We start from the raw sequence: 26,886 nt of genomic DNA on the forward strand, positions 1-26,886 counted from the left end.
GGTGATGGTCAGTCTCACTGCACATTGCATCCATGCAAGAGTTTGTATACGGAAACAAACATATAGGTACAGCTTATTCAACCAAAAAATGCGATCATGAATATCAAAAGAGTCACATCGTCACGCAAACAATTGGTTTGGTAAACATAATTGAATTTATCGTTTAGTTATTTTAGTTAGACCTCCCAGTTGATTTTACGGCGTGTTGGGCTACATTTTTTTTTTCTATTCATCGAGCATATGTCACAAGTCCGTCTTATTACGGTGATTGAATAGAACAATTAGTATGATGTTCATTGATTATTTTTTCTTAAAAAACAGCAATCCTGTACACAATTAGTTGATGATGATAACTAAAGTACGAGACACACTGATATCGTCCAAATTTTTCACGAACGTATACACCTCACAGCTTACCCTTTTGAACAATGTAACTATACTAGTAAACTTCGCTCCAGCAAGCGATATATGTGCAGTGGACAATAGTTTATTTACTCATCAAAAGTAACGTGCATAAAAAAGAGATGTATTCCATGTGTCATTGAAAAATGACCCTACTTGTGAGACTCTTTCAATTGGAATCAGTGTAATAAAATGAAGAAGATTGTTACTCTTTCCGGAACAATATATTTCCACCAAAGAGAAATAAAACCGCGTCTTTGCCGAGGTCGCGAATAATATTTTGACAAATTTCATAAAGAAGAACAAAGTTTTACTGATCAGCGATAAGCCGGACGGAATAAGTAATAAACAAAACGAGATTCCGTGTCGACAACGAGGCGGTCGTTTTGTATTATCGAATAATCGTTAACAAATACCTTGAGCCGAAGCTGTAAATAAAAAAAAAAAAATTCCTAATAACAATGCCTCCCTGGCCCGAATCGGTTTTACCTCGTGCCCAAACACGAAAGGCACGTGGGGAAAAAAAAATTCCGATGTTTGTCCAGCGTCTCGCGATAAATCGCATTCCACCGAGTACAGGCGCTGTCGATCGATCGATCAATTTTTCACCTCCATCTTCAAGAACTCGTTGAAAGGTAACAAATAAAAAGAAAAAAAAAAAAAGAAAAAACAACGCTTCTCAATGCCCATCGGCATCATATCATCGGACGATAATGTGCGTTATCGCAGAGTTCGGTCTATTGGATCTGTTCACCTGAGCCGATCGAAGCTAAGCCCATCTCGATGTCCAAACGGTAGATCAACACCTGATATCGTAACGTAACACATGCTCAAAACACTCGAGATAAGAGATTAACGCACAAACGTACGTATGTAAAGTACGAATGGACAGCGAGTAGACAAAGGGTGTAAAACATTTTCCATCACCCCGAAAAATCGGACACTCGGTCTTTGAGGCCTTAGCCGACGTACGTGGGATTCGATAGAAAATCGTGAGTCACGCGCAACGCGGAAACAATAGACGCAGCGATTCGCATTCAGTGTACTGCACCCGTGCCAGCAGTGTGTGCTGCAGTCAAAGGTTGAGGAAGTCCGGTCGGGTATTGAGAGGGACACAGAGGGAGAGAGGCGTATTCGAATCACGTAAGTTCCGCGCTCCGTATAGACTCTCCCGTTTGAAATGGCTCGGCGGGTGGGCCCCTTTGAAACGAGCCAGGCACTGCACGCGAGAAGCGGGCGTCCTTGCTGCTTATCAGGGTACTGCGTACGCGTCTTTTGATCGCCAAGGACGCACGAGGTGCTTACGTTGTGCTGCTGATTTTCATATTGTAAGCCACGCACTGGTGATTCAAGTGCATTAATTCACGAGACTTGGGACGACCAAGATATAGCTAAGGTGCTCCTGTGGTCTGTTACCAGTCAATTTGTTTTTTTCATCTTTTTGTTGTTCGACAGGTTCTGGACGTTTTGATCCAACTTGTCGCTTTTCCACTACCTCATTCGTTGATTTTCGTTAGAGGTACTTTGATTCTAATTTTTCTGTCATATCGATCATGGATCAGTGAACAACTGTTCTTGATCTTCCATAACTTTGTCACTTTTATTACTTTTTTTTTAATCTTAGTAGACCAGTTGAAGCGTCGTACAGAACATGTGCTGCTTGAAAGATCGGAATCGTCTTTTTTATCTTGTACATAACAAAACAAGATTTGATTTAGATTTCTTGCAAATCTATTACGTAGACGTGTATACGTCGTTACTGCGCTGAGAAAATAATTGAATAAATCCAAGCTGAAATTTCGTGGATCGTTGACTGTCAAGTTATTAATTGACTGAATGTTTGTTTAGTTTAAACAAATAGATTACAAACATTCTTTATTTAAATGTTTGCTCATTTGTTCGTATCGTATCGATAAGGCTTACATGCTCAATAAAATCTCATAAATCTAATCTACGGCTTATTGATTTGAATAGATAACATGAGTTTATTTTATTTAAGTAACGAAATAAATCTTAACTGATACTTATTGATGCAAAGTTCATAAATAGTTTGAATAAAAATTTCTTTGTTCTTGTGAAATCTAAAATTGTTGTTTTTTCTGATGAATAGGAACAAAAAAAATGTATATTGAGATTCCAATAACAGCAAACATCTGATGAAAAGCAAATGATAATTGTTTGAACTTATCGTATTATACATTTGTGAAAAATTTGTTTCGATAGTACATAGACCCTTGTTTTTTATTAATCCTAAAATATACCTGATTTCAAGTATACCTGAAACATCTATCGATTATATTTGATTAGAGAATAAAAAGGGCAAACTAAGTAAAAGAAGCTTGGATTGTAACTTGTTGTAACAATTACAATTCCTCTCGGTGCTTTATTGTCAAAAAGAATGACTGTTGATGGATGACTAAATGATTCACTTGGTGATCACTAATAAAAACTTTTGGTCAATAGTAACGTTTTAGCTGCTGATTTTTTTTTTAATTTGTAATAATACTACTTGCTGTAAGCAAATTTAGTTGTGAAAATTAATACATCTTTACCAAATTCTCTATGAAATCTGAGAAAGGGTTTTCAGAAAATGCTGCATTTTTTATGAATTGCAAGAAACGTTTGTTTTATTTATGAAAGCTGGTAAGAGTTTTAATGTAACGTTTCCTTATTATCGGTAACGGTGTATTTTAGATTAAACAATGACAATTGTGGAGTTTATAACATCAAATTACTCCACCAACGAGAGTAAAAAGTATCAAAAAAAACATTTAGGTAAATATTGCATTTTCTTCCTTAATGTTACCCAATTTTTTTTTATTTCTCGGCTGATAATTATTCAGTGGGCAAACATTTGTCGACCACGGATACCTATCGTAAAAGATATGCTCTTTGGTTTGTGCAACGCGCTAAAATATAAATCGAAACGTCTCAGTTGTGTATACGTTACAATAAACAAGCTCTGACAGCACAACTCATGAGCCGCTTCAAATAAGAGGCAATGAATAATGACGGCAGCACGTATCTCACACTCTCTCGGTACGCCCACGTTCGTATTTGGTTAATATGTGCGATTGATGCAAGCATGCGTGTGTCCTAGGAAGCATGATCTACTTACTGGGTGGACTTAAAATCCAGGTGATAATTACGAAGCAATCGCCTCACCAGATATTTTCCTAGGACTTTTCTCACTCTTCCAAGCGTACAAAAATGGTTGAGGGGCTGCGCACTCTAAGGTATTTTGGAGATTTCTGAAGTCTTTGAAAGACTTAGGATGACTTATGAAATCTTTTTTAATAACTTGAAGTCTTTTAAATGACTTTAAGCTATATGCACTCATAAAGTCCTAGTAAAAAATATGAAGTTTAGGGACTTCTGAAGTCTTTGAAAGGCTTAGAATGACTTGAAGTCTTTTTTAATGATTTGAAGTCTTTTTTAATGACTTTAAGTCCATTTTAGTGACTTTAAGTCATATGCACTCTTGAAGTCCTGGTAAAAAGTCTGAAGTCTTTTGTAGACTTCTGAAGTCTTTTTGAATAACTTGTAATCTTTTTTAATGACTTCATGTACTCGTGAAGTCCTGGTAAAAAGTCCGAAGTCTTTGAAAGACTTAGAATGACTTATGAAGTCTTTTTTAATGACTTCAAGAGTGCGTAGCCCTCTAAAATAAATCATCAAGTGGCAGCTCTCACCAAGGAGCTCTTGTTTTTTTATCTCGACATCCACCAACTGTAGTGATCAATTTGCACGCTAAACAGGAGAGGACACGGTTGGTCGTATCTTAAACGCTTGACTTCCGTCCAAATTCGGTCCTGTACATTAAACAATAAAAATAGATCTAATCGCGCTTAGCTTCCTTGATATTACACGTGATCCAGCACATGGGCTGGATGAAGATTTATGGTTGCCGAAGAGGACGGCAGCGGTGGTTGTCACTGTAAACACGTGACGCGCTTATATCCGAGCGTTTTATTTCAATCGTCAAACATCAGAATTGGATAATTTTCCGGCCGGCATGCGGAAATAAGGCGCTCTCGCTTTTTTTTTTCCTCCAAGGCCAACTGCTCTCGGTACACTGGGGCTCGCTCGAAAACAAATTGAGGGCAGTGTTTGGGTTGATGGGGATTGGAGCGAGAGCCGACGTCATCGCATTTTTGGGGACCAATTACAGGAATGTGAAAACAACGAGGTGTCGTCCCCTAGTCACGGGAGTCGTGTTTGTGCGTTTCTTGCGTCACAATAAAAATCACAAACGACGAGTATCATGAACGAATTGTTGGGAAAACACAAAAATACCACGTACGGCTTAAAACTAATCCGTATTTAGAGATAATCGCTTTGTTGTTCCACATTCCACGTCCAAATGATTTCATGGATGGATGCGGAGCTGTAAACTCATTGCCACGTCGGTCATAAAGTGCAAGAGATCCTAAGCGCGGATAAGGAATCGATCGTTTTAGCCAACGTGCCGGCTTTTTACCGCGTGCATTGATAAAGGGATATTCAACCCGGAAATTAAGTCGAGTAATTCAGGGATATATTGCCCCTCTCATCTGGCACAAATGTTATCGCTTGGGTGTTACGGTCGTGCTTACATTTATGCGCCAATGTGCGAATGCTTTTTCTCAAACAAAGGAAAACGATGATACTCACTCGCATTTTTGGTTAATCTTCACTTGTTTATTGTTAAAGTGCCTTACAATAAATATCAAAGAACAACAATGCTCTTTACAATTTCTAACAAAATCGTTAGATACAACGTTTTTGGAAAAATATTTTTAAATTGACTAATTTAATTCTCTCTGTGTGCACGCTTACAAAAATAATCGTAGGATGTATATTCGTAGAAGTCATAAAATATGACCCTAACACAAACAATTGAGATGCGTTGATAAATAAAATCATCTGATAACTCAGCTATTCATATCATGATTCATCTTGTCTACTATATTGGAAACGGGATTATAGGATTTATCAAAGTGACAAAGTAGCAAAGTATCAAAGTTACACATGTGCCTAGGCGTAAAAAATTAATTTGAAGATGATTTTGATGATTTTTAGATTTGAAAGTGTAGAAAAGATACACATGGTAACGTAAATGTAATCAAGTATATAGTATACATTTACGCACAACCATTATCTATCAAAATTATATACTTGATGTGTCCGAAATGTTTTACATCATTGTTATCAGTTGATGTGTATTATCCCTTAGATTTTGTATCTTACATATCATACATACACATGCATTGAAATGTATGAAAACAATTTCACGAGTAAACTGCGTGCCCAGACAATTTTATCGATTAAATCATCAATGTAATTCCAGATTTGTTTGCCTTATAATTTTGATATTCGCGTTATCAGCCTAATTTATCAGCTTTTGTAAAGATTACTAACATGTTTCATAAACGTTATTCTCTGATAAACTCTTTTGGACACTACTGGCCAAAATATACTTAAAAATTGAGTTGTATTGTGTTCTTTCGGTAGATTCTACCCTCGTCTGTCATACCAACCAAAAAAATTATCCAACGAATCGGCCTATTTCCTTGCAAAACGTCTTAAAAAAATTTTTTCAGTATTCTAAAGATTACAATCAAACCTTTCTCCGAATCGTCAACCTTTGGTTCACTTGGTTCAAAGGGAAGTTTAAATGCCTTATTGCTTTGGATTTCTCATGAAAATTGAAAATTAATTACCAATATTACATAAATCAATACTGAATAAGCTTTTACTGTGACGAGTTACAAGTAATAGAACCAAATCCAAATAGTCTGGATACCAATTTTATTTTTCTAATATAATATTAGTGCTGTTTTTGTTCTAATTCCATAAGATGCTAAAGATAAAATTAATACTGTATTGTCAAAAAGCATTCAGTTAATTTGTTCAAAGTCACTTACTATTAAATCTTATTCAATGTAGAGGTTTAGAATCTAAAACACATAAAAATCGTTATTAAATTCCAGTGCGTATCAAGAAACTTTATGTACATAATAGTCAGGAAAAAGAGTGTACAACCTTTTTTATTGCTTACGACAATTAAAAAGGTACGATATGAAAAATTTCATACAACATATATCACTCGAAACAAAGAGGAGCAAAGAATGGAAGCAAAGAGACAAAATTCAAAAGCAGATCATCCACGTGAATGTCATCACGTACTAGAATCAGCGCATGACGTACGTATCATCTTCAATGAAGCCAGTCATCAGGGGCACGCGTGTTTCCGGTGGCTGATTAAGTCCTGAGAACACCTTGCAGATTTCGATCCACTCTCGGACTCTCCAGCTAATCATGTTCCTTCCAATCACCTTCCACCCGTAACTTTTATAATTCTGATTTTTTTTACATTTGATCAGCACTGCTCGGCTCTCCGAATAGAGACTAAATTATGAAGTTGCCAACAACCGAATGATTAATCCTACCTACGAATGGATTTCAAATATATTTTTGCAGATCTTCTATCGTTTTACGTAACAGAACTCTGTTGGGAGAAATCACCAATGCTACTTTCTATACCTCATCCGTAGAAAATGCAAGTATTGATCAACTATGTGCAGATAATTAATTATCTTAATGGAAGACGGATGTTTGCCAAAAGTATCCATGATAAAATGATCTTTACAACTGTATGTTGGTTTTTTCATTGATTACGTATTTGTGAAAAAAACGAGCAAAAAAAAGAAATAACTACGATAGTAAAGGAGCTCAAAATAATCATGGAATCGACGGAGTTAGGAACAATTTTTTTGAATATTATTTCACCATTGCAGCAAAGACTGTTGATACAATAATTAAACCTACTTTTGAACCTCCTATTAATAGAAGAAGATTATTATACAAACAGGTTCAGTGATTATTTCAAAATACGAAGAAAGCAAAAAAATTTTTTAATAATAACTACTTACAGTGTCAGAAAACTATGTGAATTTTTTAAATATTTTTCTCCTCAAGGTTTTTTTATTGATAAAATTTTATCTCTTAATACGAGCTCTGGAGAGCATCAAATGAATTTAAGTTTGTTTATCATCATTAATAAAAAAATTTTTGTTTAAAAATATTGAAAAAAATTCACACAATTTCCTGACAATTCAAATAGTTATTGTTGAAAGCTTTTCTGCTGCCTCTACATTTTTAAGACAATAATGGAACCTCCTGAAGAACTTGAGCGAATTTTCAGGTACACTCGTTGTTTATATTATGAAAAATAGAATAATTGTAACTAGCTACTGCTCCGATTATTTAAAAAAAAACGAAATTGTGTCTACATATTAAAATGAAAACGTGCATGATCTTGAGGAATATTGGCCAATACATTTACTCTCAAATCCAAAAAAAATTTTATTTGAAAGAAAAAGGACCCACAAGTATTATGCAGATCTATAAGCTTCAAGCATTAACATAGTCTTACAAACTTAAGCGATAGCTGTATAAAGAGCAAAAGTACGACTAGAAATCAATTTATCTTTCTTCCATTGTCAAAGTTGAATAGTGACTTGAGAAAAAATGCAAACATTACTATTAAAATTTTCCGTACACTACTCGGTATATTAAAAACATTTAGTAATGACCGACAATTCTATTTTCTTGCATATTTTTTAACAAAATCCAACATCTATAATGTAACCAAATAATCAGGTTCCTATTACCTTGTTCTCTTATTGTATTTGTACGAGTTGTAATGGTGGTAGAGCAACTAAACAAGTATATCATCAAATCGAGTTTATTTTTCAAAAATTGTGTTAATAGCGAATAATAGACGGTAAAAAAAAATGAGCGATAATTTTTTTTCTACACCAAGTCCACATGGATCGAGATCAGTAACAATAAATCCGTGACGGCTGGCGAGCAAAGTATTTTCCTTGGTATTTAAACACCCAGCCGTAACGCTATTACACACTCGCTGAATGCGAGATACATTATAGAATGGAGTTAATTCGCTGGTGATAATCTCACCGCACGGCTTGGTACACGTCACTCGCAAGGAATGTTCACGTAACGCGCTCATACACCGATGTGTACCTTGAAAAATCGCAATTTGGATTATTCTCTTCGTTACGCGTCGTGTTTTTCCTCATCTGCTGTCGACAACAACCAAACAAGGAAAGCTGCTGGTTTCTTGCGCTCGTGCTGGACAAATTTCCAGCTGATTGAAATATTCGGAAGTGAACGTGACAATATGTAGCGGTAAGATCACGGGGTTCCAAAAACCATCAGTCGTCGAATGATTAAATTATCCGGCTATTGAACAAACCACGGAGGACTTTGTGTGGATAAGCACAATCACAAAACGTCTTTAATTCTCACCATTTGGTTCGTCAATGCCGTGGGTTTACGGAGCGTGTCTGGGCGTACAACTGCGCCAATCTCATTTGGTTAAAAGAGTATCCCCCTTATGCGTAATAACGTCAAGATTTTGATGATATTTGAAATGTGTAGGTAAATAACGGCATAAAGCTCCAAATAAAATTTAAAGACTGTTCACAGCTTTGGACGTGAGTTGCTAGTGAAAATGTATCTTTCAATTTAATATGCCATCTAATGGGTGTATGTTTGTTTTATAAGGAGAATATGTATGAGGATCACAGAAGTGTTCTTTAAATAACCATTCAGTGGATGTAAAATTACTAATAAATGAAAAAACTAGGTTAAAACTCGTGTATGCATGTGTACAACGCATTGACAACCATGCCACCCGGTAACATAGTTTTCTACAGCGAATCTAGTCGATAAAAGGGATACTCCCTTAACTAAAGGTAACCGATCCTTGGAGCATCTGGACTCGCGGTCAACCGATTCGGACCCACCGAAACCGGTCTCGCGTGTACGTAGAGTGCCTAATCAGTGCACTTGGAATGAATACGGCGAGACGCACAGTCAGGCGAGCGTACAGACTAATTGAAGGCGCTGGGGATTTTTCCGCTCGATCCTGGTGCCAAAACACATTAGTTGGATCGAGGTGTCAAACGAGAGATAATGACCAGCGCAAAATCGCCGCATGGCGAGTTTGCTTTGGCATCCTTGGCGCTTGGTGTCGGGGCCACGGGTGAAGGCTGTGTCCGGGCGATCGTTGCTACCGAGTGGGCCATTTTTTGCCTTCGCACGAGGCGCGCGTGATACGCGTGGGAGCTTCGTACGACAATGGGAGCGGATTTGTTTCCGCAATCAGCCTTTGAACAGGAAATACCGGGATCGTTTTCTTTTTTTTTTTTTTTTTTTGTTTCTAAATTACTTTAAAGACCCGCATTGACATTTTCCACAATTTTCGACTGTTTTGGAGAGATTATAAAAAATCACGTTGTTTTTGTTTTTGTTTCAGGACTTCGTTGACCCGAGCAAAAAGTCACAGCTCAGCAATGTCAGCCGGTAAGTTTTTTCAAAACGTTACTATATGTTTGGAAACGTTACGTAAATTAATCGCGAAGTAATAAACAAAAACGGCACCTTGATCTAACAAACATAGTACAAACAAGGGACAAACGTTGTCTACTCGTGTGCAAAGAATACGAACCGGTACTGGAAGCCGGAAATCGGGATAAAAATAATGAATAAAAAAAAAAAAAAAAAACACAATCATTTACGTGCATGTCCTTGATGTCCTTGTAGGTACGGAACGAAAGACCTTACGAACGGCTTCCACGCCGTTGAGCTCGAGGACAAGAGAAAAATCGCCAAGGAGCTGGAAGGGGACTACGACCCATACCTGCACCGACAGGTTCAACACCCGACCACGTGAGTGCATTATCAAACTTTTGTTTTACACGAAAAATCTATCACCGCCTTAACGAACGATTATAATGAGCCTTGGACGCGATTGCGCTTCTTCGTGATGGTTTTTTTAGGTGTACCTACACGTGTCACGTGCAAGAGCTCGGGCAAATTTTTGGATCACGTACGTGAACTCGCGCGTAATACCGTGACAATGAAACAAGGGCACGAGGCGCGTCATGAAATATTTATAGGGTACAGAAAGACGTGCGTACACTTACGAGAATAATAACGTTTAGCGCCCGTTGGCAGATCAAAGCGGATAACTCGCTCACGATTGTCGTAAAGCGGAGGTGCCTATTAATCGCTTTGTGCATACGGCGCTCGTCGAGTGCTCGTAAAAAAAAAAAAAAAAAAAAAACTTTTTTTTACGACTCCACAGCTATAAGTTTGTTCGCGTTGGATTGTCATTCTTAGCGAGATTATCGCTAGCTGTCGGTGAACGGTAGGTTTTATGCAGTACTTGTCGATCGGTGAGTTTTTGTTCGTCAATGTTGGATGGTCGGTCAATTAAAAATGCATTTTTGAATAACCATCGGCCTGAGCACAATATTGATTGATGCAGCTTTAAAAAATCGGTTGAATATTCGAGGAAAGGTCGAGGGATGACCTTGGAGTGAAACAGAGTATTGCACATGCTTTTTTTGATTACACTTGTCCAAGTCAATACTTCGACGTCCTTGTACAGTCATCATCAGGGCTGAGCGATGGAAATGCGAAAGTACATTGTAGCGATATACCCTTCGCCGAATGCATTCCTGTTTACAGTCGTATGGTTTTAATACGCTTTCATTCAACTAACTTTTGTGTGTGGAATGTACACAGATCAGCAATTGATTTCGATCCCATACTTGTAGATGAGCTTAAAATTTTTTTTTCGTATGGAAATGTTTGTTATCGGTGACAATGAAAGTTAGTGTAAACCGAGGTGTAAACGGATGGGATTGAATATTACTTTTATTAGTGATCGATAACTGAGGATTACAGACTTTAAATACGGATAATACTATAGGTCCCCTTCATTTCCGAGTTCATTTCTCTGCCCGTCATTTAGTGTTTCACTCGTTTTTTTTTTTTTTTTTTTTTTTTTTTTTTTTTTTTTTTTTTTTTTTTTTTTTTTTTTGACCACACAAACGATAAAACGTTGAAGTTCGAAGTCAAATATGTGCCATGGACTGATTTGCCCAATAAAGTAAAAAATTAAGATTCGTATGAAAAGTGTATTAAAAAATGGTGAAAACACGCTACTATTATTGCAAAAAATCAGACAAGAACGGTTTTCTTAAGTACAAGCAGTTTCATTGCTACTACTTTTATTAATTACGCGTACTATAAAGAAAGTGTCTTCTACTTTGTAATTAAATTTTTTATACATATTTTGAATTATTTATGTTAAACTGAAAAGTAATAAATAGAAGGTCTTAAGAGCACTTACAGGTATATGATGTAATTAACGGAAGGTCTTACAATTATAAAAATAATTTTTTTTTTGTCTTAGGTATCGTAGCTAACAAAGTCCTGTCAAATTATTCTTGATTTGTTGATTTGTAGTTTTTTGTATATAAAAATCATGTTCTTAACAGTAGAATAATCCTATTACTTGTTTCTGATTTTGACGGAAAACTAAGAAATACATTCATCCTATACCATGGACATACGTTGTTTCTCGACTTTTCCTGCAGTAGTTAACAAACTAAAGTTTGCAGTTCTTTTTATTTAAATACCAACATAAAATAGAATTTTTCATTTCAATTTTTATTTCAAAAATGTTGCTATACAAAAATGTTATCAGTATAAACACGTCTTTTATTTTAAAATTACTATAATTCATCCGTTGAGATGATCTAAAACGTTTTAATGAATAAATTAATCCCCTTTAAATTTGGAGTACAATAAGAAAAAAAACAAACAAATAACATTCATATCTAAAAAGAGTACTTAAAACTATTTTTAATTTGTCAAACGTGGCTAACCTTTGTATGCGGGCAGTTAAAAAAAAGCACTCGGTGAAAATGGTTTTGTCGTGAAATCAGGTTGTGCCAACGCACTCTCGTCATTGTAAGTTTTATCCCACCAGAATGACTCGATCATTTCAGCGGCTAAATGAATATTTCATAAAAATGCGCGCACGGCTAATGGTACCGATTGCATCAGCACTACAATTATGGAACGCGTGTGTTTCAAAACCAGAACTAGGTTGAGCGAAAGCGTTATTGTTGAATTAATTGCTTTACAAGGATTTTTTCACTAATGCATGGTCACAAACTACGAATCTATTTTTTTTTTTTTTTTTTCATCTTTTAATTCTGGTTTTGTGCATTTCTGATGAGGGAGAATTACTACTTCCATACCACGATGAATGAATATTAATAGTCACGTGCAAAGTTCGCTGATTAAAAAAAATGCCACCTCTCGTAATCTTGTCTTTGGAAAAAAATGAAATCATGGCACGTGTAACCCCGCAGCAACGTTTGTGAAAAATTGCGTAGTGACAGAGCATTGACAGCTGAAGGCTGATTGAGCTGATCTTTTAAGGCGCAATCTTGAGTTCACGGGCATTCGTTATATACACACAAGTAAAACGTCCAAGCGTAATTACAGGAGCAGTAAGTAGCTAACAGTCCAGAGATTTTATGAGCAAGAGCTCGCGGTTTCCGCGTACACGTCCGTGCTTGCTTACATAAGCTTATTCACCTTGTGTGTGTATACTAACTTACTTCACCTTACTTTGAGTGGAGAGAGCACAGATTCCTGTATTTCACGCAAATAGACACATTTTTTTTTTTTTTTCGTTGTTCCTTTGGAAGAAGGAAGGTGTAAGGGCAATTCCGTGGAAATTTTAACACTATTTCCCCGTTAAGTTTGATCCTGGTTCTGCACTATATATGTATATACTTTTTCCCACGTAATCTACCTACATAAAAGAGAGTCTAACATAACCTGGTTTTTTCAGTTCTTACATAATATATAGGTATGTTTTGTGGGAAAAAGTACATCTACGTAGTGCAGAACCGAATCTTTGAAATGTTGACAAGCGTAGAAATTTATTTTGTGGGCAAATATGTCCGTGTAAGACTAATTTATTATTGTAAATCGGGTAACTTGTGCGTTGATCGGTAAGGTAGAAAACTCTAGTCATACCCGAACTGACCTTTAGAGAAGTGAAGTACGAGCCAATCATTAATTTTGTGTGCACAGGTTTCTGGAAACGCTGTTCCACTTCATGAAGGGTAGCTTGGGAACGGGCATCCTGGCGATGCCGAAAGCCTTCAACAACGCGGGTTACCTGCTCGGTACTGTGGGCACGCTTATCGTCGGTCTAATCTGCACCTACTGCATACGCATCCTGATCAAGTCAGAGTACGAACTGTGCAGGAGAAAAAAAACACCATCCATGACTTTTCCGATGACGATGGAGACGGCGCTTGAGGAGGGCCCGCAATGGATCAGGCGATACTCAAAGTGGTGCCCGTAAGTGTACTCTACGTTCGATGAGAATTTTTACATCATAAAATCTCGTGGCAGTGTCACGTTGAAAAGTAGAAAATCTTCAAGATATAGCTGCAACATTTACATACTTCTACTTGACAAATTGAAATTTCAAGATCATCTGTACAAATAATCACTTGTTATGAACCTCACGTGTTCCCTGACACCTAAATTGTTATATGGCGAAAAAGTCTAAAAGAGGGTTGAGTTTTTGTATAATCATTTTCACAAAAGCAACTGGATTTTTCAACTGCTAATACTAATTTGTAAAAAAAAACGTATCAAGGGTTTCAATTTTAAAAAACTAGTAGGAATATTTAGAGGAAGAGACAAAGATATGCACACAAGTAATGATCATATCTCGGAGCATACTTACCCTACTTTTCAAGGGATGTGCAAGTGATTCGTATAACATAAAAACTATAAGATAAATTTTAAAATAAAAAGTCCGTATCATTATACATATTTGATAAAAAGTTAGTTTTTAATTTTTATGAAAGTTTGAGGTGAGTATTCGTATTGTCTACTTAAAAAATATCGACGTGGCCATTCAATTGTAATTTGATCTTTATTTCTTTTATTCACCCATTCTTCGTTTGGTACTATCAGTTGTTTACGGCCTTCATAACAAATATTTATCTTACGATCCGCTACTGAAACGTGATTTAGTTTCACCGTGTTAATGATTGTTGATTATAACTGTTATTATGTAACACTTGACGATAAGATTAGGTCATATCTGACGACATATAATAAGATTATCATCTTGTTGCTCGAAGGTAACAATTTTTCAGTAGCTCCAATTTCAACAAGTACCATCAAAGAATCACAGTTCAATATTTTATTTGACAAATAATGATGAAAACTTTTATCCTATGACTTTTCATACAACAATCGTTATTGGATTAAGGCAGTATTTTAAAATGGTACGTGATAAAAAAAAACGGTGATCACATATTCAGATATTGAGGTATAGAGTTTCTTTTTTATGATTATAATTCTTGTGTACCTAATGAGGAGAGCAAAAAAATATTCCTCTAATGAGAATTCAAAACTTGTCATCTTGGAAAAAAAAAACGTTGGAAAATCTTATAAATGCATTCCACGTACTTTTCCTGCGCATAATATTACACTGCATGAAGTATTCGAAGAGAGAGGAAAAAAACCTAAGGAGGTACGTGACTGAACTAGAGTAAATAGGACATTCTTTTTCGAACGAAATAGATTTGGACGAAAATTGGCATATTTTTCATTTGGCTGAAATTTTTTTACGGGTTCTGAATGAGAAAAGAGAGAGACACGTACTTGGTGATTGTAAAAGTGGAAATTTTAGTTGAATACTCATTTTCAACAATTAGTGACGCTCTTCTATTTGAGCTAAGAATTAGGTTTATTTTATTTTAAAGTTTAAAGTTACATGAACTTTTATTAAATGATTTTTTAATAACAAACTGACAATGAAAACAGATTGGAATGTATTAAATTTAACAATTAAAATGTTGAAATCGATTTTTATCAATAGTAACTTGGTACTGTTTTAGCCATCCAACTCAATAATTCCTTTAGTGTATGGAAAGTCTTTTTTATTATGCCAGGTTGGAAAAAAGTGTCACTCAACCGATGTTTTAAAACTTTATTTTTTATGATGACCAAGATGTAAGAATTTCTGTCCACTGCATTCTTATTAAATGCCAATTAATATTATACTTTTCAATAAAAACCATTGAAAAAAAATGTATACAACAAATAAAAACGATGTAGGACAAAAAAAAGAGGTGCTATAGAATACGTAAGCTAATAAGGTGTGAGTGCTAAATTGATTAATTTAAATCTAGTTATAAAAATCATTACAAGATAATTAGAACTTTTCTTTTTATTGAAAAAACTTTTACCATTATAGATTCGAAGTAGAACACAAAGATTATTCCTACCACTCGCTACGAGGTGACGGCAATTTATTAAAAATTGATTGCAACATTTCAAGCGTTTATAACATTATTTGTTGAATAATTTTGTACAGTATTATTTTATCTTATTTATCATTGCTTATTTAAAATGAATTAATATAAATATTAAATAATATATTACGAAGAAAAACGATTTGGAGCAAGAAAATAAGGTCTGCTATTAAATCTTCGTACCGATAAGATGTGTTTCACGATTGGAAAAAATCCATTTCTAATAGTAATGATAATTTTTTTTTATTTTAAAAAAACTCGCCATATTGTGAGGGCAGTTGTTCACTTTTAGTTTAAATATTTTGTTTGTTGGTAAAAACATGAATTTATTAAATATTGTAACAAAACAATTGTCACAATAAAGTTAATCTGGTTAGTTAACAAAAATTAAGTTTTTTACTCAAATAAAATAAATTTCATCTAGAATACGTGAAAAAAAATCATAATATCTTTTATTTGTGACATAAAACCCATGAAATATTCCAAACTAATTAAAAATCCAATCCCGATGGTGTCAAATTAGTAATAAAAATTTCTTAATTCCAATTTATTAGACATGACAACCTGTAGAGTAATCACATACAGTCTATAATCGTTCGGCTAAACTTATTATCAGTAAAGAAATAACTAAAATGCAGACTATAAATTTGATGTAATCTACTTATTGACAAGGATATGTTTTTCATGTAATTGTTTTTTTAGGCACATAGTCAACCTGTTCCTGATGATCTATCAGCTGGGCACTTGTTGCGTCTACACGGTCTTCATTGCCACGAATCTTCAAAAAGTAAGAACTTTGGAACATAGTGTTTTTCTGTATTCTGATGAAAAACGTTGCTGTTAGGTTTCCTCGAACAAAAATATTTTTTTTTTTAATCATTTGTCTTAAGAAAAACATGTTGTATATGTGTTTGCATACCTAAAAAAATGACAAAGCGATGTTCCTTACCGAAGAAAACTGCAAAATAATGTTTTTTTTCTAAAAATGTAAAATTAGTCGTCATCATTCGATACAATAAGAAAGTGATAACTTTTGCTGGATATAATAGTACATAACAACAAGTAACGTTTTTTGTTTATCAATTATTAAAAAACGACGTATTTTTTGCCAAAGATCGGCTTGACGTTTACTTAATAACTTTACCCCATTAACTTACAAAAATACACTACAACTTCAAAAATATTATTCACCACTTAATATGGTATGTCGTAATGAAATTCCTGGGATTTTTCTGTTATAGTGATAATGATGACGATGACGTACAAATATACGTAAATAAGTTATGAATTACCTTCCCTAAAAAAACAAATGGTATTATTTTGGTACCATTAGTACAGTAGTATTAAATTCTGTTTTTAATTGTCCTGAAACAAATATGTGAAGGTTTTTTCTGGTCTAGTTATCAAAGGTAGAACCAAAAACATTTTTTTATCAATGTTAATCAGACATAATTTAATTTATTTCTACTTTTCTTATTTATGTTTTTTTTATTATTAATTCCTTACGATAAATTTTCATCTCTAATAAATAATTGCACAAACTAAATAACCAAACTTTTTTAACTTTTTCTGTTAAATTACAAATCGAATTCTGCCTAGGGGTTACTTCTTTCTTATATTTTTTCTATGTGGAAAATATGATTATATTATAATCATAATAAATACGATTTTTTACTATTTATTATGATTACTTGAAATATACTTTTTACTATTTCATATGAAAATATATAATTTTTTACAATGACTTTTTACTATAAAATCAAATGCTACAAAATTATTTAAAATTAGTACAACCCAAAATTAAGTATCTTTGTCAAAGTTTAACACCTTCTTGATTTGAAGTAATGCTTCTAACATTAGCTTACTTTAAATAAAAAAACTAGAACCTCGTTCAAAAATTCTGACTTCTTTTTTCATTAATACAACCCTTTAAGTAATTCTCTTTTAATTTTAGAGATAATTCAACTAAGTGTAACCAGCTAGTTAAACTTTTTTATGTACAAGGAAAAAAATTATCAATAATTTGAAATTCTAAAATAATATACGACTGTCAAACTTGCATTGTACATCTTTTCTATTGACACATTCTTATAGATATAATTCAAACGAGCCTACTGTAATGTACTATAAAATTTCATGCAACTTATGTGTCAAATAAAAACATTCTTTGAAATTAAATAAAGCCAATGATAATAACAGCTAGATTTCTTTTGCAATACATGGTAAAAACATAAAACAGTAAATGTCATCGATGGTCGAAATCCAAAAAATTCATTGAAATGATTTTAAGTATTCATAAGCAACTTTAATTTTTATGTATATTTTACGATGATAATGGATAATTTTTTTTTTTTAATTTCTAAAGAAAATGGGACAGGGGACAAACACTTGAAAATATTTAAAAAAAATCAAACTATACAATGTTCTTTTGTTCTAGGCTTTGGAATCGCACATTGGGAGTTACGATCTGCGAATGTATATGCTAGTCCTTCTTCTTCCCTTGATTTTGATCAATTGGATACGAAATTTGAAGTTACTTGCTCCTTTGTCCACTGTTGCCAATGGAATTACACTAATTAGTTTTGGCATTATTTTGTACTTTATAGTTGAAGATCCTTCTAAAATAACCTTAGAAGGAAAGCATGCTATTGGAAAATATGGTGATTTCCCCCTATTTCTTGGAACAGTCCTCTTTGCTCTAGAGGCCATTGGTGTGGTAAGATTTTTTTTGAATTTTTACAAATTAAATTAATTACTTATAAGTTACGATATCGGTTATTTAAACAATGACTTACAAGCATTATTAAACAATCCATCATAGCAGATAGAGTCTAATCTTCAATAAAAAAAAACTAGTTTTAATTTAAATTAAAGAGGTTCTTCTTCCTAAATATCTAATTAACTGTAATTTCCATTAACTAACGATACTTAGCATTTAACAAGATTTTAAGAATATGTGTTAAGAAGGCTTATCACTTAAGTCCTTTGTAAAAGAATTAATGATAGTGGTCATATTCGTCTGAAGCAAAAAAGCGGGTGCATCGACCAGTCTCCTTTTGAGAATTCCATTTATCTTACTTTTTCAAGCTATATGGTTATGGAAAAACGTAACCTATCAACATACTTTAATATTTATAATACCTTTTGAAATCCATTACACAAAGTATACGTTTTCAATGCTTATGGCAAAGATCATGGTTTCAACTATTAACCGTTAGTTTTTTATAACTGAAAGTCATTTTTTCACTAAAAAAACACATAAAAAATTGAGGCCTTTCTTACATAGCTTAAACTGAATTTTCAATTTTTGACTTTGATTTATTTACTTGTTTTCTCAACAATTTATGTTAAAACTGGAGATGTAGATTCATTAGAACCTTTTTTTACGAATTTGCTTGGTGATGTGCCTCCTTAAAGCCTTTTTTCGGATCTTGTAATAGTGAAAAAAAATTTTTTTCCCAATGCCGTTTCAGAATTACTATAGATGTACATGAGAAAAAGATTTAGATAATACATCTAACAATTGCTCGACATCATAAATATCATATCTAATAATCTGCTGTCTCTGAAAATCAGCGATTTTAAAATCAAATCGTATTTTTACAACTAACAAGAAACAATAAATTGAAATATTTTGCAACAACATAAAAGATTTAATTGAAATTTCCGAGTCTCCTAAGCTGACCAAGGTAAAACTATTGAAATCATAAAAGCACGAATCATTTTTTAAAACTTTGATAAGAGAGAACGTTTGATGTCTTGAATTTCAAGATCCATTAATTGGAAACCGTTTTTTCTGTAAAATTTTCTATACGGTTAAAATATAAAAACTTTTTTTACCATACCCCCCGCCGAAAGACGACATTTCTTCCCTGACAAGAGCGCAGCATTCTTTCCAGGTGAAAACTAACATTATCTGATTAGAGAAAAGTATTTTGTCACAACTTGCGTGTTTGCTATCTTTGCCTACGGTTTGGGAATCAATTTCTACGCAGGTAACGCCAAAATACTTTCCTAGTAGGCAGAGCATGCGATTTTTACATGAGAGGTTATGTTGCGCTCTCCCCCTTGAAATCGAGAAGAAACGTTATACTTCGACGGAGGAAGGTGAAAAATCGTATAAGGTAAAAGTACTAGTACTCGAACACTTTTTTCGGAAAGTCTTTGTTTTCTCAATTTTTAATGAGTTTCTGAATCGCACAATAATAAAACCGTCATTCCACCAGTAAGTTAATTTATACTTATCCCTATCAATAGAAAACATAAAACCTTTTCTAGGTCATGTGTACAATTAATCAATTAATTTTAAAGTTTTTTTACCTATGATCCAGTAGATGAACAGCGTGTTTAGGTATTGGTATTAATCCGCATTTTTGACCTAGTACTCCAACATCCCATGTTAATTAAATGGGAAAGAGGTTATGTTAGCTAATTTTTCTGATTTCCATTTTTATCACACATTTCAGATAACCAAATCGAAAAATTTGTTTCCAATTTCATTTTTCACGTGTTATTAAAACTGTAACGACTAGCTTGGCATAATATTATTATTAATTAACAGTAATTTTAATCGTTTTTATGTGTTAGAGTACTGAGCATAGGCAAAACCTAATGGTATCAGTACCTAAACGGTATCCCAAGCCACCTCGTGCAAGTCGCTCGAGTAAATAATTTTTTTCTCATTGGTTACAAAGACTTATTAAATGTAAATTTTGTTTCATCCAAAGAAAGATTAAAGGATATGAGAAACAATTTTTTAAATTCACTTTAAATTAAAAAAAGTTTTTTCAAGCTGTTCAAGTTACTGGTACAATTTTATGAAGTGTTAACGTTCTGGTACTTTTACCTTACGCTTCACAGGACAAAAGTACGGCATCAACTTCTGGGTTCTTGCCAATCACACACCCGGGAGGAAATGCCGTACTTTCGTCCTTTGTGGTGTAATATACTAATTTCTAGAAAAGTTTACCTTTTAAAAAATAGTATAATATGAACTTAGTGAGTGAGGTTAAGGATGTCGCAGATTTCACGTGAATAAACGGATAACGTAAAATCTAAGACATTTCTTAACCTCTGAACGTGGTGTGTATACTATTTTTCTGCATATCCTCGTCGAAAGAGCTGATTATCTGTTTTGTAGCAGGGCAGATATGAAGCACTTTTGGTGGGGGTATGCAGAAAAAATATGATATGCGTATTAAGTCTAGCATTAAATATAAGTTGCATAAAAATCTTTAGTAAATCCTTGACTTGAATGCTAATCAGTACTTTAAAAAAAGGGATTGCTTAAACATTATGCTTAGTAATTTCTTTAACCACATCTATTAAATTATGATCAACAAATCTGGAATAGATTATGCCTTTGGAGAATGAGATGAAAAAGCCTAAAAAGTTTCTAACTACTTGCGGAGTTCTCAACATTGGAATGGCGGTGAACATCATCTTATACGTGGGATTAGGATTTTTTGGTTACATTTGGGCAGGAGATGAAGTTCACGGTACTATAACCACAAACTTACCACAAAAGCATTTTTTGTCGAAAGTTGTCCAAATTTTATTGGCACTGAGTATTTACATCACTCACTCGCTTCAATGTTACGTCGCTATTGATATTTCATGGAATGAGTACATTCAACCAAAGATCAAAGATGTCTCTGCTAAAGCTCTCGTGTTCTGGGAATATGTTGTGAGAACCCTTATTGTCGTTTTTACCTGTAAGTTTTTATCTATTCAACACATTTTTTATGTCATATTGCACGTACATGGCGTGAAGGTACTAATCGATAAATAAATGTTTCTAGTTATCCTGGCAATCGCTGTTCCGGAGCTGGAGCTCTTCATTTCCCTTTTCGGTGCACTCTGTTTGTCAGCTCTGGGCATATCATTCCCAGCTCTCATTCAAATCTGTGCTTTCTGGAAAGTGAAGTCGACTCGCGAGCGAGTTTTCCTTTCAGCAAAAAATAGTGCCCTGATTTTGTTTGGATTTCTCGGTCTGATCATCGGAAGCTACGTAAGTCTTAAAAAGATCGTCGAGAACTTTTCGAAATAAAAAGAAATTGTACGTCGAGAAAAAGTGAAACTCGACAAACGGACAATAGATGACGTTTTATAACGTCAACAACTGAGCTGTTGGCACTCAAAGGATTTTCACAGACCTTCAAGCTATGAGCACGAGGCCACGCAGTGCATACTCAAAAAATTACTCTCTTGCATCTGTCCGATCTAATATTGATGCATTATATAGAAAATATGCAAAATATAAGACCAACAGATTTGGTTGTTAATAGCTTCGACTATACTCTTTGTTTACTAAGAGTTGAAAAAACTTTTTACTAGTCGAAAAATCGATAACATAAAATATGAATTTTACATTCAGTTTACTTTTATAATATTGCTGCATAGAACTAACTATAAAACTTGTGAGGAGAGTATTTTTTAATATTCAAAGGCGTTTTAGATAACTATTCAAGGTTCCTACCTAATAGAGCTATTAGTAAGTGATTTTAGTACCTAATTTTGTAAAAATTGAGATATTTTTAGTATTTATGCGAAAGAATGTTGGTTAACGCCATTTTGCGATGTAAAGGATATTGTAATTTAAATACTGTAAATAAGTTTTAATGAAGGAAGGAAAGCATAAAGTTGTATGGCATGAAAAAAAGAGATGATTAAACGTCATTTTCCAAATTCTATTATAGAAAACTGTCAAAGATACAACTAAATTACACTTTAAAACGTCTAGACTGTACAATTTTTTTAAACGTTACCGCTTAGGAATATAATGTTACTGGCAAATAGTTTGATATCTGTTGTTTCGCCAAAACATTGTTAATGTTACATATTTTTAGTCCTGCTTACTCAATTTGAACGTAATCGTAGTAAAATCAATGGGTGGCGAAATACGTAATTATAAATTTGTGCCTCGACGTATTTTACAAGCATTTGATACATTCATTATAATGAATGAAATACTCTAGCCGTCAATCTTTTTCGTATGAATATTATATGTTGCCTGTACTGCCCATAAGATTATAAACGATTGTTTATGTTTCATAAATAATGTACATAATCTCAAGGAATGGTACATCAGTCGTAAAATGGCTCACACCTGTAGTATATCATAATAATAATACATATTATTATACATAATTTGCGATGTAAATGTCCTTGAAAAATATTAAAAAGATCAATTAATCATCAAAAATTTATGTGTAATAACTTTGGGATCATTCATCTGCCATCATCAATAATAGTCAATTATTGAGGCTTCTGAATTATTAATCTCGAAAATCAGAGATCGGACCAAACTGGCGAGCACCCAAAGTTCATGACTTAACATTGTGCTGTATAGAAAGTGATAGATAAATCAAAGATAGCAATAAAGTATCAAGCATTTAATGTACAGATTCTTTAACATAGTATATAATATACAAATTTATACTGCATTAAAAAACTAAACAATTTTAACGAAAATATTCAGTGTGGTGGAGTTGTATTTTGGACATTGTCTGGAGAATATATGTATAACTATAATTATCCGTGTTAGTCGTATTTACATTCGCAGCTGTTACTCACGCTGGTGTCGTTTCATACATCCCTTCCCGTAGCAAAAAGAGATATTTTTTTATGATAAAAGAATAAATGTTTCATAGAGCTATGTACATTAGTATTTTATCAAAATAAAACTAAGTATTTAAATTTGATATTGTAAGTTAATATAACTTGACATTATAATCAGTAGGGATGATAATAATTGCGGTCATAATTTCAAAATAACAACAAGCAAATGATAAAATGGAAGGTTTATTTTTTTATTCTTATTTTCATTCACAACAATAATAAGTGTGATCAATTATTTTTTCCAAATTAATGTATTGAAAGATAAAAATAAAACATTTTTTTAATTATTTTCGAATCACCTCATTCTAAAATCAGAAATATTAACTCTTTCATGCATCGACACTCAATACGCAAATGCCGGCTATAATGTAATTTAACAAATCAAAGCAAGTATTTCATAAGCTTTTCTTCGTCCAGGCCGTCTTATTTATTATATACACATAGAATTTTAAAACTTTAGTATTTGTAATTCTAAAAAATTTTGCTTTACCTGTTCAAGTACTTTGCCAAATAAATAAAGTACTATGTAAACTATATGTGAGGCGAGTATAAATTTGTAAATGTATAAGCAAACATTTTAATAATAACCTTAGTTAATGAAAAAGAAAAGCCATCATTATAGTTTTATGTAATTTATTAAATTGAGTATTTTTTACTACAGAATCAGCAATGAAATAATGCCACATAGTTCTCGCTAAATGGCACTTAGTTGTAAAAAGCTATGTAAGATGCATTACAATGATAGAGAAATACATTTATACTAATTTTTTTTTTTTTTTTTTATCATCATTGTGCAGGTAGAATAAATTTTATTGAGATTAAGCAAATCGTAAATGACAAATGTTTTCATATTTTCGTCTTGATCCCATATACAGCAGGATGACATTGCTTCGTTACGCGGAAAATTCACATTTTTAATTTCTATTGGCTAGTAAAATAAAGTAAACTCTTTCATTGATGGATTTTGCATTTTATACTGAACTTGTGTGAAATTTAAAACAGAAATTTAAATTTAAATTATAGTTACATTTCCATTTACTGCATTTAGTAGATTTATGTTCTAGTATATATACTTTTTTTTCCTATCAATAGCCAGTTACGAAGTTCATGTTCATATGTTAATTACTGTTGTATTATTAGATTGTAAGAACATATTGTTGATTTCAAGTGAGCTTTTTGACACTTTTCTAAGGTATCAAACTTAAAAAATACTAGAGCAACTATTGCTTTTTCTTATTATTGAGAGTCCCAAATTTATTTTTTGGACTTAATTGTATACAATGGTACACATTAGGTAGACTTTAGTAAGTGTCCAATAAAATATATAGGATTGAATGAGTTTGTTAACTGTAAATGTGTTAAAAGTTTTTCAATCCTCTAGTAGAAAGACAATAAAAAAATAAGAAGGACAATAAAAGAGAAGTAATAGTCACCAGATGAAAAGTAAAAAATATGATAAAAAATTATAATCATTGCTTATCATAAGGTAATGATATTAAAACTCTATAAGAAAAAAGTTAATAATTTTGAATTATATATGATGCAAATAAATATGTGTGATGCATTGCTTTTATAGATTGTTGTTAATTATTATTTTTAAATTTTGTAAAGCATAATGTAGTAAATAGATATGACGTTTTGTGTATTGCAGGCAAACACATTATAGCTATTTGTATATTTGTAAATAATTTATTGTATTATTAATAAGTAAAACGATAACTGGGAGTTTAACAATTTATTTAACATTTTGTAGTTTTAATGTTATTTTGTAGGCTTATTTGAAAATTTCACTAAACTAGTGAAACATTCATCATCAAAAAGCTTTTTGTAATCTTTATCCAAAATAAAACTGAACGTTGAAGACAACATACGGAGAATTTATTTAGTTCCAACCTTATTACTATTTTTTATTGCTATAATATTTTTCATAGTTTTTATTGATTACGCTCCAGTCAGGGTATGAATATCAATGAGTATGACCTTAGATAAATTTATCATGTGTTTTGCAGGATCTTGAAAAACTTTCTACAACATAAATTATGGGTACTTCCAGAATAGCCAGGGTGTCTATAAAGATTTTCTCCTCCTCGCTCCTTCAAACAAAAAAAAAAAAAAAGAGAGAGAGAAGATACCACTTTTTGGAGAATCAATAGTATTTATTCAAGAAAATTTCATGTGTAAAACGTATTCAACACTTTTTTTTAAAAGTAATAGTTGGACAAAATGAAATCTTTTCACAGTTATCCTATCTTAAAAAATTGATTGTCACGTGACTGAAACGTTTTTATTTGTTGTGTGATTGGTTGAAACAGGTCGAGTGCATTGTTTGGTGGGCTTTTCAAAGACCAATTGCATTAAATTGTGGAAAAAATTAAAATAAAATAAATTGATAAAGTAGGTATAATTAACAGTAACTCTTCCTAATTTTTTTAGAGTCTGAAAAAAATATTTTGATAAAAAACTTTTGTGATTAAGATTAGGACAAAATAAAATCACAGGTAATTTTTGAAATGTCCCTTACATTAATGACACTAAAAAATGTTTAAAAAATCACTAAAATCATTTTTTGTAATAACTCATTGTTGTAACTTCCATGTTATAGCACATACGTTCTATGTAAAGTAGATGTTTTAAAGAAAACAACGATTAACTACTTGTTTAAGTTTTTGTTAGCTTTATTTGACAGTTGAAAAATACATACAGTCGAAGATATAAATTTTGAATTTCATGAGAAAAATGCGACTGACTGCTGCCGTTTTTTTAGCTGCCCAAGCCTTTTTAAAAAAATAAAAGGAACATGGCTTTTTACTTTTACAATAAAGCCTAGCAACAAGAAAACTAAATCCTGGACTCGCTCTCGTGGCATAACACCCAAACACTTTCGTCGCAAAATTACCTGTTTTACGACTTATGAGAACGGGTTCAAAAAGGTGAGAGATCAGTCGACGTAATAATGATTCGCTTGGCAGTTAGAAATTACAAAAATTTTTGTCAGTAACAGTATGTACTCTAAGTACGGAATTCGTAATAAAAAACCTTTTTCATTTAGCATTTTTATTTCAATTAAAAGAGTGAAAAAAATATTTAATACTTTTTATATCGATGATGAAAAAAAAACAGTATGAAACTTCTTTGTGCAGATAAGTTACACTTATTTTTATTTAAAACTAAATAAAATGTATCAATATTATTTCATTTATTTTATTAAACATTCATTATTTTACATCGTAAGAAAGAAAATGTCGACAATGCGGAATAAATGTACTAAGAAAAATAAGTATTTATCAATTTACACAACTGTATCGTCGTTATCAACACGTTTGGTTCATAATATAAAGTGAAATTCAGGTTTTGATTATAATACATCCATTCAAAGATCTCTATCCTCCACTCTTACGAAGGTTAATTTTGACAACAATAAAAAATGTCATGAAACCTATAATGCTGACAAGCAAACCAACTCCAATCAAAGCCCATTCTATCTTGTCAAGCATCATCAATATTGAAAAAAGTTGTTCATTTAATCGATCTACGTATTTATCTTCCAATTCAATTCCCTGAAATACATTCATTATGCAAAAACAATGGTTGGTATCAGCTTCGCTCGTAATGATATACCTTTTTATCATGTTTTTTATTAGTT

The 26,886-nt window shown here is 32.8% G+C and overlaps 2 protein-coding genes across 2 annotated transcripts in view; one reads left to right on the forward strand and one right to left on the reverse strand.

The window, feature by feature from the left end:
- The window catches only part of LOC106637985 (proton-coupled amino acid transporter-like protein acs), a 32,640-nt gene extending 8,987 nt beyond the window's left edge, over positions 1–23,653 (forward strand). The window contains exons 2-8 of the mRNA XM_014350983.2: positions 9,728–9,774; positions 10,015–10,140; positions 13,375–13,647; positions 16,326–16,410; positions 18,061–18,339; positions 20,977–21,337; positions 21,425–23,653. Of these exons, the coding sequence (XP_014206469.2) occupies positions 9,728–9,774; positions 10,015–10,140; positions 13,375–13,647; positions 16,326–16,410; positions 18,061–18,339; positions 20,977–21,337; positions 21,425–21,672 (1,419 nt within the window). The 3' untranslated portion in view covers positions 21,673–23,653. The remainder of the gene's footprint in view (positions 1–9,727; positions 9,775–10,014; positions 10,141–13,374; positions 13,648–16,325; positions 16,411–18,060; positions 18,340–20,976; positions 21,338–21,424) is intronic.
- Positions 23,654–26,541: 2,888 nt separating this feature from the next.
- The window catches only part of LOC106637958 (sensory neuron membrane protein 2), an 81,178-nt gene continuing 80,833 nt past the window's right edge, over positions 26,542–26,886 (reverse strand). The window contains exon 9 of the mRNA XM_089590951.1: positions 26,542–26,800. Coding sequence (XP_089447077.1) covers positions 26,624–26,800 — 177 coding nt within the window. The 3' untranslated portion in view covers positions 26,542–26,623. The remainder of the gene's footprint in view (positions 26,801–26,886) is intronic.

Source organism: Copidosoma floridanum, unplaced genomic scaffold (assembly GCF_036245765.1).
Source record: "Copidosoma floridanum isolate Cflo_tuat_1 unplaced genomic scaffold, Cflo_Japanese_pri ptg000013l, whole genome shotgun sequence".
NCBI classification, from domain to species: domain Eukaryota; kingdom Metazoa; phylum Arthropoda; class Insecta; order Hymenoptera; family Encyrtidae; genus Copidosoma; species Copidosoma floridanum.